Source organism: Mycteria americana, chromosome 1 (genome assembly GCF_035582795.1).
Source record: "Mycteria americana isolate JAX WOST 10 ecotype Jacksonville Zoo and Gardens chromosome 1, USCA_MyAme_1.0, whole genome shotgun sequence".
In the NCBI taxonomy this organism is placed as follows: Eukaryota; Metazoa; Chordata; class Aves; order Ciconiiformes; family Ciconiidae; genus Mycteria; species Mycteria americana.
The window spans coordinates 4,879,295-4,894,960 of NC_134365.1; the positions used below are offsets into that span (position 1 = coordinate 4,879,295).

Here is a 15,666-nt window from a genome sequence, read left to right on the forward strand (position 1 = left end):
AACCAAAGAACATTTTTCTTCAAGGTGGGAGAGGAGCATCCATGACAGCAGGAGGAAGGCATGACAACCAGCCAGGGAATCATGGACATTCCCCTCAGTTAATGCTTTAATCCAATTTCAGAGACTGGTTCTTCGGGCTTGCAGACTGGGAATTGGCTGATTCTGTCAAGGTAAGTGCTGAGGGGTTGGGAAGGGAGCAGGGACCTGCCCATGGATCTGTTCAACCTGACTGAGGGCAAGCTCAAAAGAAGCCAGTGCAGATGAAGATGGGCAGGTACCACACACTCTTCAACCCCCTACTTTTGCTCCAGAAATGCCCATCCTTGGTCCTATGCCTGAAGAGAGGCCTATAACAGGTGCCTGCACACCCTTCTTGTGGGAGCAAAGTGGACTGTGTGAATGTGCTGAAGTTCAGCATCCAAGAGCCCAAAAGCAACAGCAGGGTTGCTCCTCAGCCTTGGTAATGGTCTTGGATAATCATGAGTTCAGCACTTCACAGTGGTGGCCTTTTGTAGCTGATAACACAACAAACTTCAGGCCCGGATGCCAAATTCAGAACAGGGTGGGGAGAAGATGTGGCTTCAGCAATGTCATCAGTGTATCTGTGAAGCTGCATCAGCTCTGAATTTAACTCAGAACCAGGACTGGACAAAAAAAAAACCTTCCAGTGGCTTATACTTCTACATTGTAAAGTAAAGTGATGTTTTACCCTAGCCAAGCTCGGGTTTCCAACATCTCTTTTGAAGTACATTACTCCAAAGCCTTGCTAATGTTCCAGAATTGAAATGACATGCAGGCAAGACTAAGTAGTTCCTTCTGATCTCTGCTCAAGCTGTAAGTGACAATCCAAGTACACTGTCCAGTTAAACTACACACAGTCCATTTTCCACTTGCTTAAAAAATTGTCTAAGAAGTTCAGCTCCAGCTTTTCTGGAAGGCAATCAGTGCAACAGACAACAGTAGCCCAATCCCCTATTTCTTCCCAACGTGTAGACTAAAAGAAATAATAAAGCATTTACCACCCAAGGTAATTTTAGGATAACAATTTCAGGTTATCAGCTTCTCCAGAAGGACAGAGAGTGAGTGGTAAATGAGATGACACTGAAGAACAATAAATTGAATGACAAACGGAGAGGAGAGAGAAACCTGAGGAAATAAAAGAGCCGGCGCAAGCTAAAATGAAAACTTTTTTTTTGTTTAATAGGTTAGTTTAAAATACGATTTAACTTCCCTGAACAATCAGTAAAGACTCCCATGTGCTGGGCTCAATGCTTGACCCATCCCCTGCTTGGCCAACATCAGAGCTGTTGCTCTCAAGAGTCTGTGGCTGTCTGCTCCCCGACCGTGCCTCCACGAGTAGTTAGCTGCCATAGGAATATCTACAGTTACAAGGCTGATGGAGAAAACAATGATGTTTTTGCAACGTGTCCCAGGAAGTGTTACAGAAGTCTCTAACAAATCCCAGTGGCCAGAAACTCCAAGAACGTCAGAGCAGCAAAGGATGCTCAGAAGAAGGTGGATGTGGTAAACAAAGGATCAGTGCTGGGATGCTGTTTAGCAAACAGCCATTCTGCTTCCCTTCCTTGAAATGTCCTCATACGCCAGTTCTCCTGACAGCAGTCTTTTGGGAGCTATCTCCTGCTGACAGATGTTATACCAGCCATTGGAAGGACTGGGCTGAAGCAAGGAGGAGCTGGGAGAAGCACCCTCCCTGTTTTTCTCAGCTGTGCTCTCCTTTTGCTGGGCACAATCCTTCTGTCTTCAGAGACAAAACAAGGAACAACGTTTTTACAGGACCCTAACAGGGATCCAGAATAGTTATCAAACCAGTTGCACGGACACAGTCCACTGCTACTGTCAGTAGGAAATCCAGTCTAAACCCCAGGTTCTGAATGTCTGCACCACTACAGAACCCTATTCCTGGATTTCTGAGAAACAAAAGAAAACCATTGGATGCAGAGGTGACTACTTTTCCCTTCGGTTGATTAAAACTTGAACAGCAAGATCTTCAGTACAAGACAACAGCTGAGAACAGATCCAGTCCTGCTGATCTCCTACGTAAGAAAATTTTTGATGAAGTCTCAGGAGTCGGCAGGATCTGGCCCAGCCTGCAGCGGTTGCACCCATCACATTCCTCAGTAGCAAATCAGGAAACTCACTGAAAGGAAGTCCCCAGTGATGCACGGCAAATGCAGTCAGTACTTCTTGCCTAACACATGCCCTAGCGCACATACAGGTGTAGTCCAGAATATTTCTTTCTGAGTCTTTCCTTCTTCAATCCAAAGAATTTAAGGAGGAAACTGATGAAGGAGAAAGCAGCAGCTATAGCCTGGTGTTGGTCAGTAGGTTTTTTTGAGCACATGGTGGTCAGCAGGGTTATCTGGTCCAAGTTTGCTGTCGCCATATGGTAAGTGCTTGAGGTGGGGGTTATCTGGCCATAAGCACTGCCTTCAGATTTAGGGCTAGGAATAGTATTTCTTTTTAAAGAGATCTTCACTGAGTGGGCTTTGGCATCACAGCATTGTAACAGAGCTGTGTACAATTTCCAAGGTGGGTTCCCTGAGGCCAGGGAACCGGAGTCTGTTTATGGTTTGAGAACAAAAGTCTGCTGAAGTCAGTGGTCTCCTATGAAATCAGGCTAAATCTCAGCACGAACCATCCAATTCACTTTTTGTGGGAGGGATTCACTTGCACCTTGAAGTCAGAGCAAAATTCAGACTTGGTCCTGGTTTGGTTCTTGGTTTTGGGAGAATTTGACACCAATGTGATGCCGCCAACCTCTGCTGAGTTACAGCAAATTCAGGCTCAACACGTGGGACTAATGGGGGTCATATATTCCAGCAAAGTAAATGGGAAATACTTCTGCTATAAATACAGCTGAGGCAAACCCAAGGTGCCCGACCCATTTCTTCACCCTCCCTGGTGCCTACTCTGCTTGGCATGAAGCAAGCCCCTAATTTCACTGGCCAGGGTGGCACTGGTACAATCTGGGGGCTTTATATAAACTGCATTGGGCCAGATCCTCAGCTGGTCTAAAGCACCGTGGCGTACGCAGCCTGAAAACATTGATGCTTTTTATTCCCACCTAGCAACCAGATTCACGAAGGTGCAAATGAAACCAGCGTTCACTGAACAGTCTCATCATTAAATCTGAATAGCCTTTTTTTTTCACCCCATGGGGCTCAAAGTCAGGCCTTTAAACTGACTTGGATTTAAGAGGATGGGCTTGACTATGGAAGCTTTCATGCATGTTCCTTTACAAGAATGGAATACTGTACAGACCCCATCACAGAGACATTCAGCTTCTCACGCACAGCCAGCGCGGCTCAGGACACATTACTACTCTCTATGTCTTGCTGCACCCCTGTCAGTTCGCTGCAGTTTTGTCTGATACCGTACGGAGACCGTGGGTTGAGTTCTCTTTTACAAATCGCTCAGGAACAACAAACAGCGTATGACTGGTATAACACTTTTTCCTTTTGTAAGACTGGAGAGGCAGGAGAAAAAAAGCCCATTGATCACTAAGATCAAATTTGCAGTAAACCCCAGGTAATGCTACAAATGATCACTTACATTTCAATATGAAAGAAGTGTGTCAGAGTTGGCTAAAAGAAATGTTCATGTCCAGAAATTGGCCTAGACAAACCATCATCATCCAGAAATGTCCGACCCTTCTCCTTGGGAATGCGTCTGCCATCGGTACCTTTGTTTTAACAAATGACAAACCATCTGATCCGTGCTGGCCTTCCACCATTGCGTAACGGGTTGGCAAGGCTCACAAGGAGAGATGCCAGCAGTCTTTCGATGTGCTTTACAAGTACAGAAAAATTAGTTCAATTTGTTGCTAGTTTTTTGTTGTGGTTTTTTTTTTTTCCCCCCTACAGATTAATTCCCAGTGCTTCCAATTCCACGTGTTCTTGGAAAAGAAAACGGATAGGGGAAAAAAACCCTTGAACAAGTTGAAATGTTAAAACAGAGAGGGAACAAGAAGGAGAACAGAAAGAAATGGAGAAGTGCAGTCAGTTGGCGTATTGTGCATAGAAAGCAACTTTTACTCGCTCGATCTGGTGACACAGTTTGATGGCTGGACCAAGCTTCAGCTCCATGCATTCTTGCACCGTGGGCAGTGTCAGCAACAGAAGGGCTTGGCCATCGATGTCCTGGGGAAGAAAAAGACAGGGAAAATTATTTTCTTTGTGGACTCTGGAGGGCAGAAAGCATAACCAGGTCTGGAGAAGCAAGAAGGGAAGCTTGCCCTAAAAATAAAAGGTGGTTTTGTCCTCTGCCCTTTTCTCCCACTTTGATGCTGCCCATCTCCTTTCTCTGGGATACCTGATGCTTTTTAAGAAGTTGTCTAGTGTGTTTTTGTAGGCTCTCACCTTGCTCCCAGTTTGGGAAAAGCCTTCCAGCTGCTGAAATGCTGGATCACCTTCTACAGAAACTCTGCAGGGTCCACAGAGATGTGATTAGTTCCATTTTATGACTGAGGAACTGAGGCAAGGGGGAGGCTGCAGAGAGCACACCAGGAGACACAGGAGGGAGCTGAATGGAGAAACTGAAGCTGGTCCCACTGCCAAGTCAGACCCTTCCCCTACCTCTTTTGGCCCATGATTTGCTCAGCACAGGTTTATGCCTGCCTTGCTCCATGCTGTGTCCCCTGGTCCACCCAGGACCTGCTTTGTTCCACTTCAGCTGCTGAACAACCAAGACAGAGGGGCCTGGACCACCCGGAGCCCTTGCAATCTCTAATGTCCCGCAGTCACAGAATGGCGTAGGCTGGAAGGGATCTCTGGAGATCACATCCTTCCTCAGGCATATTTATGCACCAAACCCCATGAACTAGCACTCCAGACAAAAGCCATTTTATCAGGAATTTCTGTTGGCTTTATGATCCTCTTCTTAATTAAGAGCTCAAGTCCTCTTTATTCTTTAATGTACTGAGAAGCAGACGAGCAGGCTACAAAACTGCTTTTTACCCCTTAGGGAGGATCAGAGTCTAAGTGCAGAAAAAGCACTGTAACTCACAGGCAACATAAACTCCCCAGGACAGCCCTGATTAGGTAGCACTAAACACAAGGAGGATTTGGACACCTTAAGCACTGCTTTGATCAGGACTGTCCATGGCTCAGGTTCTTCCTCCGCTGAAGCTTGATGGCATGGCCCATTGCACCAGAGCTTCCTTGCAAATCACAAGGAAAAGCTCCAGTCATCTGTGTTTGATTAAAGTCCCCATAAAACTCTTTGGCAAAGGAGAGACAGGGTTGGCTTTCAAGCCCTGGCCTTATTCCAGGCTAATTAACAAATGGTCAGAGCACGCTGTGACAGCAACTACAGCATCTTGCTACGGAGTGTTTCAGCCTTGCTCTAGACTTGCATTTCAACCTCTCCCAGTCAAAGCACCTATACTCGGGTACAGAGTTATTCATGGTGAAGAATCAGAGATAGTTCAATGTGCAGTTGGCCATACCACTGACTGCCACTGGCTATGGCCTAATTAACCACACTTAATTCTTTCTAACTATGATTTCTTAGCGCTGCCCTTTACTTTCAGCAGTGGCTGTTACTCATTAGCCAAGGAATGGCTGTTTCTATATAGATTTTACACGTTCACACTGACTTGAGATGAAGAGCATTGGCTTCTGCTCCTGCAAACCTATGTGCTTAATGGGGAAATGCTTGGCATCTCCTAAAATTACGTCATCCAAGGGCCTGACTGCCAGATCTTCAGAGGGATGAAGATGGGAAGTAGGTGTCTACATACTTAGAGCATCTAGGTGTTCCTGCCAAAATTCAGGCAACCGGTTTTGGGTTCAAGGAGCAGTTTTCTGCTTCCCAGGACATTATTTTAAAACAGGGTGGAACCCATGTGGCCAGGAGAGACAGCTTGCTAGGTACCAAATAACCACTACCTGTTGGTACACGGAGGTGCCTGTGTGACACAGGACGGTGCTGTGGACCTTGGCATGAACAAGAAAGGTCTAAACCTCCTGCTTTTCACAAGCACTCTGGCTGGGGTGTTCCTGGTCTCTCTGAGGATCTGGCAAGGCTCTAACTCAAGTTTCTAAGGGCTTCCATGCCTTGCCAAAATTTGTGCTATAGCCTGGTCTGAGGGGACGAAAAGTCTGATCATAATCTCTTTCTCAAGGCTCAGGGCCCAGCTAGCAAGGTGGTATGTGCTGCTCCTTTTTTTGTGATGTGAATAAGCACCACATATACAAAGAGAAGAGTTACATGAAGACCTCTACCTGCTCCTGAAATATTTTGGCGAGGGGTGCACAGTCGGTCAGTTTAATAAACCTCACGACATCAGTCACGGTCCACTCCAAGGGATTACTGTCCAGGATGAGCTTCTCTTCCTCTTCTTGCTTAATTTCCTACAAAAACCCAAAAGCTCTCATAAAGAAAACTACCTTGTGTGGAGAACCAGGGCAGGGATGCCCTCCTCAGATGAGGAAGGCTTGGCATTGAAAGTTAATTTAGGAAGAATATTGCTAGTAATTGGGAGTAAAAGCCTATGGGCATACTCACTTCCTTGACTTGCGTGCACTTCTCTGCCTCGCCATAGGAGTGGGGCTGTGGTCTCCGGCTCCGTCGGGCTCTCTCCGTGGGAGGAGGTCTGTCCGACTCGGTGCTGCTCCGCAAGGTGACCGCTCGCCGAGGCCTGGCGGAAGGGACCTCGGCGGAGGAGGTATCCGTCTGGTCATCGCGGAGCTCTGAGCTGGTTTCCTCGCTTCCCGTCTCGTCCTCCATCACATCCGGCTCGTCATCTTCGCTCTCCTGCACAAGGGCCATCAGGGAAACAGCATCCAGGCTCAGAGATTAATACAGCAGCAAATCGAAAGGCACGGGGTCAAACTGCATGCCCGTGCCCATGCCGGTCCAGGGTAACATTTATTTCAACCGAATTATCTCATTTTCATTACAGTGCTAAGTAGATCAGCCCTCAATTTAGATTTGTTACAAAATGTAGAAGAAAAAAATACACAGTGGACAAATCCTTTTTCTGTTTCTTACAAAAGGTCAACGGCTGTAACTCATCTGGCATGAAATGTTCCTCTGTTGGGCTTGCATCTCAAACCTTGTGGCACTGCAGATGTGCATGAGAAGGGGAAATGGAAAATACTAAAAGGATAAAATGAAATTCAGGTTGCTGGAGATGAAATAAAATCAGAAATAGGCTTGAAATTAAACCTTCACCTTGCTTCAAATTGTCATGGGTGTCACTGGTATTGAAAGGAAGGAAGTTTGGGTGCCTTTTAAAAATAGCTGGATGTACAAGTGCATACTTGCACTTGATTTCTTAGCTGGCATTTCTGTAAAACCCAGGACAGACGATTTCACCCAGATTCCCCTGCTTTCAGCCAAACACCTAACTGCTGAACGTGAAGCACAAATTTCCATTTAAAGGATATTATACCAGATTCTTGTTATTTCTGTCATACCCAGAGCTTGAAAGCACACACCAACTGATGGAAACTGTATATTTTTAACTTTATATACACCTCAGTGGCCCAAATGACTTCGACAGCTTAGCTCTGATCGAAGTGTGAGCATGCATCCAAGCCATATGCTCAGGTCTTAAGTGAAAGAGCAATTTTAGATGAAGTTAGTTATATTGGCTGAAAGGTCAAAAAACTTGGCTAATGGTTGATTTAGGCTTAACATGAGTTTATTTCAGTTTAAATTCCTTTGAAACGGGTATAATCTAAGGAAATGAAGCAGAACTACACCTAAATGAGGACCAAGTCATGAAGATGCAAGCAATCAACTGAAAGCTGCCTAAAATATCCCCCTCCAGCTGAAGTAGAGGGAATTTAATTAAATCAGTTTTATTTCACATTGCACAAAGCAGCAATCACTGGCACTCAACTGAGGAAGGGAAACCACACATGAACTTTGTCATTACTATCACGGGAAAACCATCCGGGAATGGTCCACAGAGAACTAAGCCTGCTTCAGGTTGTATTTGGACATCAATCGCTGCTGAAGCTGGGATCCCGTCATATCACACAGCATACTGGAAAGACTGAGGCTTCAAATACCATATATTTGGGGCACACACCATTTGCTTGTTTTCTAAAGCTTCTAGCACTTCTATTGTTTGATGTTGTGAACCAAATATATTACAAATGGTTAATGAAAAAATAAAACCCCTTGAAACCATAATGGCCTGAGAGTTACTATTACATATTATAGTATTTAGAGATCTTAGACATGGATCACAGTCCTCCTTCACTCTCCTAGATGCTGCAAAAAGCATCTAACAGGCTCATCTGCCTGCCTACAGGCTTATAAGGAAGCAAAAGTAAACAAAGATATAGTATTAGACAGCATGTTAGCTAGTGAGTGTTACGAAGGTGGAAGCAAAAACTATATTTGCTAATTCTAGAATGGACAAGGCTAGAAGTCCCCAGAGTGTCCCAATAAAACCAGTCTCATCTTGGAAGAACAGAGTAGCAAGGAGGGATTCAAAATGGAAGATGGAATTGTTGGGGTTTGCTGAGAAGTCCCTCAAAAGGAAGATGCAGATGAGCAGATAAAAAAGCACCAGGGGGTTTTTGCTGATTTATCCCAGTGCAACACAACACATACCTCTGCAGAGCCTGCAGCATTCAAATCAACAGCTGATGACCTCCTTTTCTTCTGCACAAAGATGGATTTCCGCCTTTTTCTGCGTCTGGCTGGCTTGACATGCCCACTTTTCATGTTGTTATTTTCCCCAATTGGTGGCTTAATTATTTTTTTCCTTTTCCCATAATAATAAGCTGGAAGAATGAAGCAAAATACCCATTCAAAACTTTAACCACTGAGAGAAGGAAACTTTGGCTTGCTCCTTGCTACTGATTCAGTACTGCACTCTAGGTGTACTTTTACAGGGAACTTTAAAATACCTTGATTTGGAAAAAATGTCCAGTGTAAATATAAGATGTCATCTTGGACTAGTGCAGAGTGTTACAGCTCCTATGTATACACATTTATTGGTGATGAGTGAGGAGTTCAGAATTTAACCCTACAATATGTACTTAGGCAAAGCTTCCACTAAGCCAAGCAGTGATTTGGAAGGAGAGAGGCCAGCACGTTTCAGATTTGATCTAATGCCTTTCTGCATGAGTTAACAGTCTTAGATACACTTTCAGTTGCTAATGTTTTCAGCAGAGAGTGGAGAGGGCCAGCTATCCTGAATTATGTATGTTTGTTCAATGCATGAAGGAATGGGGTTTTATTACTTTCGGATATTTCTTGGCCCAAGCTGAAATTAAGGATGTGAGAGTCCTCTGACCTTACATTAGGGGCTTGGGTCAGGTGCCTTTTGACATGCTCTACAGCATCCTCTGGGGCTGACAGATACTCTGCCCTTCACCAGGTAGGGTATCCTGGGACATCTAAAATGGCAATTGGCACCCACGTCAAAGTTTGTAACTGAACTGAGCTTTTCATCAAATCAATGGAGTTTTGAGGAACAATTCATCCAGCCACATACAACCATCAACTCTGAGATGAGACAATCTCAGCTGGAGCTCCCCTAGATGTACTCCTCCAGCTCTCCATTTGCTACCAGTGGAAGCTAGGAGTCTAGCTCAGGTGTAGACTTCTACGGAAACCCATATTCAGTGATCTCAGTATTTCCCTGAGCTCATTTCTCCTTCTACTCTGGCACCAAGCAGAAGCTAATTAGTTTAAATCAATCATATTGGTTTCTTGCAACCTTTGTGGAAGAAGGACAGCACTCACTTCCACTTTCCTGGCCTGTTTAAGAGCCAGTAATATCAGTAACATTGACAACAAAAAGTGTTGAACACATGCCTAACTTCAGCCTTCCTGAATAAGTAGGAATATGTTTAAATATTAAACACCCTGAGCAGAGAGAGTCAATGCTACCAAACTCCTTCCAGCACCTTGGCACTGTGATACTGGCCTGTGAGATGCGTAGGCCAGAAACTCTTCACTGAGTAGGACAGGATTCATCTCACCTAACGAAGGTGTCTAGCAGTTTAAAACTCAGCTGGCCACTGCAAGTTCCTTTTATGTGCTCCTTATATTAACTTTACGTATGAAGAAAAGTCAAGGCTTCCAAAGAGTAATGACCTTCAAAGACATGTTTTAGGATGGAGTGAGATGGACAGTTTTCTGGAGATGCCTATTTCTCTGTACAGAATACTGAGGGAGCCTATGGTGGCCTGGTCAGGATTAAATAACTGCTCTTAGATGAGATAAATCCTACTCAATATTAATGTATTACACAACTCCTGTTCTTCATCACTAGCTCAGGCACAGTCTCCCAGTGCTCTGATTCCCAGCTAGCAACAAGAAGCATTTTGGCCAATACTCACTGTACTTGGTTTTAGTATGAATGGAGCAGTTCTCTGGGCAGACTTCGGCCACCAGAACAGGACTGAACAAGTTGGGGCAGCACTCCAACTTTGCACAGACTCTTCTGCAGAAATCCGCTACCTGATCCGACGTTCGCACAATCTTAACAGTCGCCCTGTATGTCTTCCCTCTGTATCTAGAAAAGAGTACAAGACCCCATGTCACCAATCAAGCAATGTCCTTCGATGCTACAGTCCAGACTCTCCTCTGTTGGGGAGATATCTTCCCTAATGACTTTTGGAAGAGTATCTCTCTTGGGAAGGCAGGCAGAATAGGTCCACTTGTTTTAGTGGCTCCATTTCAGATGGACTTGAGGAAGAAAAGGCAGAGTGAAATGATCCTGGAAGCTGAGGTGTGGGCATGACTGGGAAGGAACGCATGTGCAGACTGGATATATCTGTAGATACGGCAAGAGATGGGAAAAATCACTGTAGGCTTGGTGAGGATACTACACAGGACACCATTCCCACACTGTGAACTGATGCAAATTTTTGGGGAGAGGGATGTAGCCTCTGCTCATATATTGATCTGTGATGAGAAGCTTATATGCCTTGCAGAGCTTTCTGGTCACCACCCTGTGTGTGGGCTGCACTGGAGACTGTCTCTATAAGCCCCCAATACACCTTTGGTCTCCTCCATTGCCATCTTTCTCGAGGCAGCTCTCACATCACGTTCCAGCTCATGAGAAGCCCACAGTTTCATTGTGCCAACTGTGGTTACTGGGATACACACACTGTGTAGAAGTATCTGAGTGAAACTGTACTGTCTGCCATACAGGGACCAGATGACTTCACCGCGATGAGATGTGGGCAATACAAAACCTGAGGAACTAATCAGGAGTCTCTTGAGTTGTTTAACGGGGCTGCAGCAACAGGCCCTAAAACCGATTCCTACAGGGAATGCTTAGAGCAGAAATCTGCAATGAAAGGCTTGTCTTAAATTTGTTATCCATGTGCTACTAAAACATTTATTTCAGTGTTTTATATGAAGTGTTTCTGAGCGATAAATGGCTAAGAAAGATACAGTTACATCCCTGCTGTAATACATTGTAGATGTGAACTCTGAAAAACCAATTATCCCCATAATTTATTAAACAGCAGCACCAAGCTATTGTAAACAGTGAGATAAGGTTTTTAAAACATCTCTTACACGTTCTGAGGAAGGCAACGCAAGAGACAATCATGCAGGCGCCTGGTGCTAAGGCATTATAAATGTGCTTAGAGGAGAGAAAAGTAACAAACACAAGAGAAAAAGAGGGAGACACAGTGAAAGAAAGATTATTGGATGCGAGGAAATGAAAGACAAAGATACAGTCATCAGGAAAAATGAGACAAAGCATTTGTGAGTGCATTAAGACCCACAGTTCCCTAGCAGGGAATCAGCTGCTGATCGTCAGATACGGAAGAGGAAGAGGAGGAGAAGGCGAAACAAAGTAGATGTGGCCAGAGAGTGGCAAATACATAGCATGCACCCGGACCCTATTCCCTCTCTGAAGGTTTTACTGAGTTGCACAAAGCAACTGAGAAACCACCTTTTGCTGCTCTCCCTCCCAAAAGCTCTTTCTGGAAACACTGGGGTATGGGAAAAGGGTTTGACACTGTGGTACATGAAGTGTTATACAGGGGTACCCAGAGCAACTTGGGTCTGAGAACAGCCCAGTCCAACCATCCTCATGTCGCAAAAGACTTGATCCAAACTATCACCTCTACACAAAACTCTTCCAGAACCTAAATGAGCATTTCTGCAAGGCACCAGGCTCTGATACCCCGTTTGGTGCCTGACCAAGGACCCCAGGTCATGGAGACAATCCTGGATTCATTCATCCTGAATGAATGAATGAATGAATGACTTAATTAGTCAACTCTACATGCACCCCGACAGACCTGGACAGATGACGCAAAATGGAAAAAGTGTTCCTTCCAGATACAGAGCACTGTTATCCCAGCCCTATGAAATAGCTGCACAGGCAGGCTAGCTAAAGGGGGTTTGGCAATACTAATGTCAAAAACAAATTCCACAGGCATTTAAATGTATCTACTTATAAACGTTTTCTATTTCTTTTCAACGTGTTTGAAAAGACTCCTGCCCTTATTACTTCTCCAGGAGCCATTAAGTTTAATGACGGCCTAGATCATTAGGCCAGTAAGTCTGACTCCTGTGACAGGCTGCCGAATTTCATCGTGTTACCTTCACCTGAACCCCAACAACTTTGGCTGGACTAAAGCATCACTTCCAGAAACGCACCAGTCTCCCCTCAAAGGTCTCCACACTGGAAGAATCCTGGCAGCGGGAGCACCTTTACCTATACCTCATGAGCCTATGCCTCATTTTATGTCTGGATGTGTCTGGATTTAACTTACATTTATTTGTCCTTGTTATGACTTTCACTGTTAGGATGAAAAGACTGCATCTGGTTTTGTTTCCCTGCAAAAGCACTGTAATCAAATTGCCTCTTGATCTTCTTTCTTATAAGCTAAGAAAGCTGCCTGATGGGTATTATTCAAGGATGGCTGACTTCTTCTAACTGTCTGCTTCCTATTGTGTTTGGCTGCCCAGAAAGGATCCATTGTACTAAAGTGCCTGGTGAAAGAAAAAGATGAAACCAGGAAAATGAACAACTGACTGATTTCACAGTCTGATTTGAATGCAATACACATAGTAATTAACAGAATGGATGGCAAAATGGAGATCAACATGACTGCAGCAATCAGTCTCAATAACCCAAGGTGTTAGTACTGGCTGCAGTAATATTTTTTACATTATTTTGGCCTTGGCAGCACCTCTTTCACCTATAAACCAGATTCTACTAATATTTTCCATATTCCTCACACACTAAAGATTTTTAACACAAACACCACCTAATGTAATCTGAGCTGTTCTAGGACAGCCATGTGGAAAGAGCTCCTTTGGATATAATCAGAAAGCCCTTTTCCATAAGCATCACTCAAAAAATTACCAACTACCGATATTCCTATTGATGTTTTCATACTAGGACTCCTATATTCCCAAGCACTTTTAAGCAGTAAGTAACCTGCATGCACAGCACGGCAGCACTGGAGACTTCGAGAACAGCCGCGTAAAGCACACCATTTTCAGTTTTCTTAGAAATCACTGTTCTTTTAAAAAGGATTTTTCAGCTGAAGCCAAAGAAATCTTCCTTTCCTCTCCCCCCTTCTCTGCCCTCAGATCCTAAAAACTGGAGAAACCCTTACGGCTGAAACTATTTCCAGGAAAAATATCAGGTTCTTAGCTGATCCATGAGCAACAATATTAAGCTAATAGCACTTTGCTGGCAATATCATTCTTCTGTTGAAGCTTTCTTTGGTGATAAAATAGATCAGAGGTTCATGAGAACAAAATGTCTTCTAGGAGCTCCAGCTGGGGACCACTTTTTGATGACGTGAAAAGCCGTGTGCTGAAGACACTTCAAACAGCAAGAGCACTGAGACTACCCCCATTTTCAAGTGTCTCATCCTAAGGATACAGCGCACAGTTCTGCCAATCCTTGAGACTATTTTGAAAAACTCAGTGGCTAAAAGCCTCAATTTTCTTTCAGGGGACCAAAAACACCTATCTATTCTTTTGTAAGAAATTTCCAATTTGTCTTACTAGCTTAAAGTCTACTAAACATGAGAAATCTCCAGGAAACACTAGCTACTCACAGCACACAACCAAAGTCTCTCTGCATTGGATCTACCAGAAGCAACTTACCAGTACAGCAGCAGAAATTGTCTAACATCCACTTCATCATGTTTGAATCAGACCCTGCCTGTATGGGCCATTCTGACTGCCAATGACAGAAAACCCTCAAGTTTTTGTCAAAACCCTGATACCCTTGAAGCTACTCAGTGTATCTCGAATACCAAGGATTTTGCAAATAATCCTAGTCTAGGTAAAATCAATAAAAATGTAGTAGTTATTTTCCTCCAAAGCTGTTTAATCATCCAGTGATATTTTGTACTCTTGAAGACAGGATTCAGAAAGGGCCCTGGAATTGTTCTGGTTCTAAGGACAGGTTTTGTTAATTCCCCTCCTGGTTATGGAAAGAAAGAGTTAAGTCATTCCACTGCTGCTAATGACTTCTATCTCCAATATTTGGCACAGAAGGCCACCTGATCACACTAATTCACCCTTGCAGTGCCTCAAGAAGTATGTGGCAGAGCTGATGTGGAAGATGAACCAGATCATATGAGGTGTAGCTTTGTACTGACCTTTGAGGAGCACCGTTAATAACTGGCTGCCACTTGGACTTTATATCACTGATTGCAACCCTTTGGGGTTTTCTTGGCAGCCAGTTGTCCAGCCAGCTTCCCACTCATCACACATACGTCCAATCCACATCTCCATAGCTTGGCTATAAGGACGCTATTGGAGACTGTGTTGAATGCCCTGCTAAAATCAGCGTAAATAACTTCCACTGCTTTTCCCTCAACCACCAAACCAGTTATCACATCAGGCACAAGTCACCCTTCATAAATCCATGCTGGTTCTTGCCAGTCACCTATTGGTCCTGCATGTTCTTGGAAATGGCTTCCAGAAGGATTTGCCTAGTGACATTCCCAGGAATGTTAGGCTGACAGCCTGTAGTTACTTGGATTCTCCTTCTTGCCCTTCTTGAGGAGGGGTGTGACGTTTGCCTTTTTCCAGACACCAGGGAACTTCCCTGATCATCCTCAACTTTCAAACATGACAGAGAGTGGCCTTGCAATGACATTGGCCAGTTTCCTCAAGCAGAGCTGGCTGTATCCTATCTGGTTCCACGCACTTGTGCACATCCAGTTTGCTTATAGCGTCTCTAGCTTCTTTTCCATCTACCGTGGGTAACACTTCATTCCCTCAAACAGTAACAGGGACCTGGGAAGCCTGAGAGCAACCCCTGCTAGCAAAGGATGAGGCAAAGAAGACTTCAAACACCTCAGCATCATCTATCACAAGTGAAAGGCAGTCTTCTAAAGCATCCTAGTGAAAAGACTTTCTTTGAAACAGCGTCATAAATAAGCAATGGTGTGTGTGATGGGGGGTAAATATTCCTAGGGTTCAGCTACTGGATTTGGACAGATCTCAAAATTTCATTTAATGAAGGAGTCCAGGAATACTCATCTTTTTTACTTTGATTAACTAGGCTTCATACAAGACCCAAGAGACAACTGTCTGCACACATTGGTACTGTTTATGTCCAAAGTCCTGCAAAAACGGGTAAGTCCAAACAGCCCCACTTACAGCCCTTCGGAATGAAAGCCCTTAAGAAGCATAAAGTCCCTCAAGCATTTTATGTAAAATTGGGAAGCCAAATCT

The 15,666-nt window shown here is 44.3% G+C and overlaps 1 protein-coding gene across 1 annotated transcript in view; it reads right to left on the reverse strand.

Moving 5' to 3' along the window:
- Nucleotides 1–4,019: 4,019 nt before the first annotated feature.
- The window catches only part of SFMBT2 (Scm like with four mbt domains 2), a 101,130-nt gene continuing 89,483 nt past the window's right edge, over nt 4,020–15,666 (reverse strand). Inside the window, exons 16-20 of the mRNA XM_075491515.1 lie at nt 10,332–10,507; nt 8,593–8,765; nt 6,529–6,777; nt 6,246–6,374; nt 4,020–4,160 (exon numbers count right to left, since the gene is read on the reverse strand). Coding sequence (XP_075347630.1) covers nt 4,020–4,160; nt 6,246–6,374; nt 6,529–6,777; nt 8,593–8,765; nt 10,332–10,507 — 868 coding nt within the window. The remainder of the gene's footprint in view (nt 4,161–6,245; nt 6,375–6,528; nt 6,778–8,592; nt 8,766–10,331; nt 10,508–15,666) is intronic.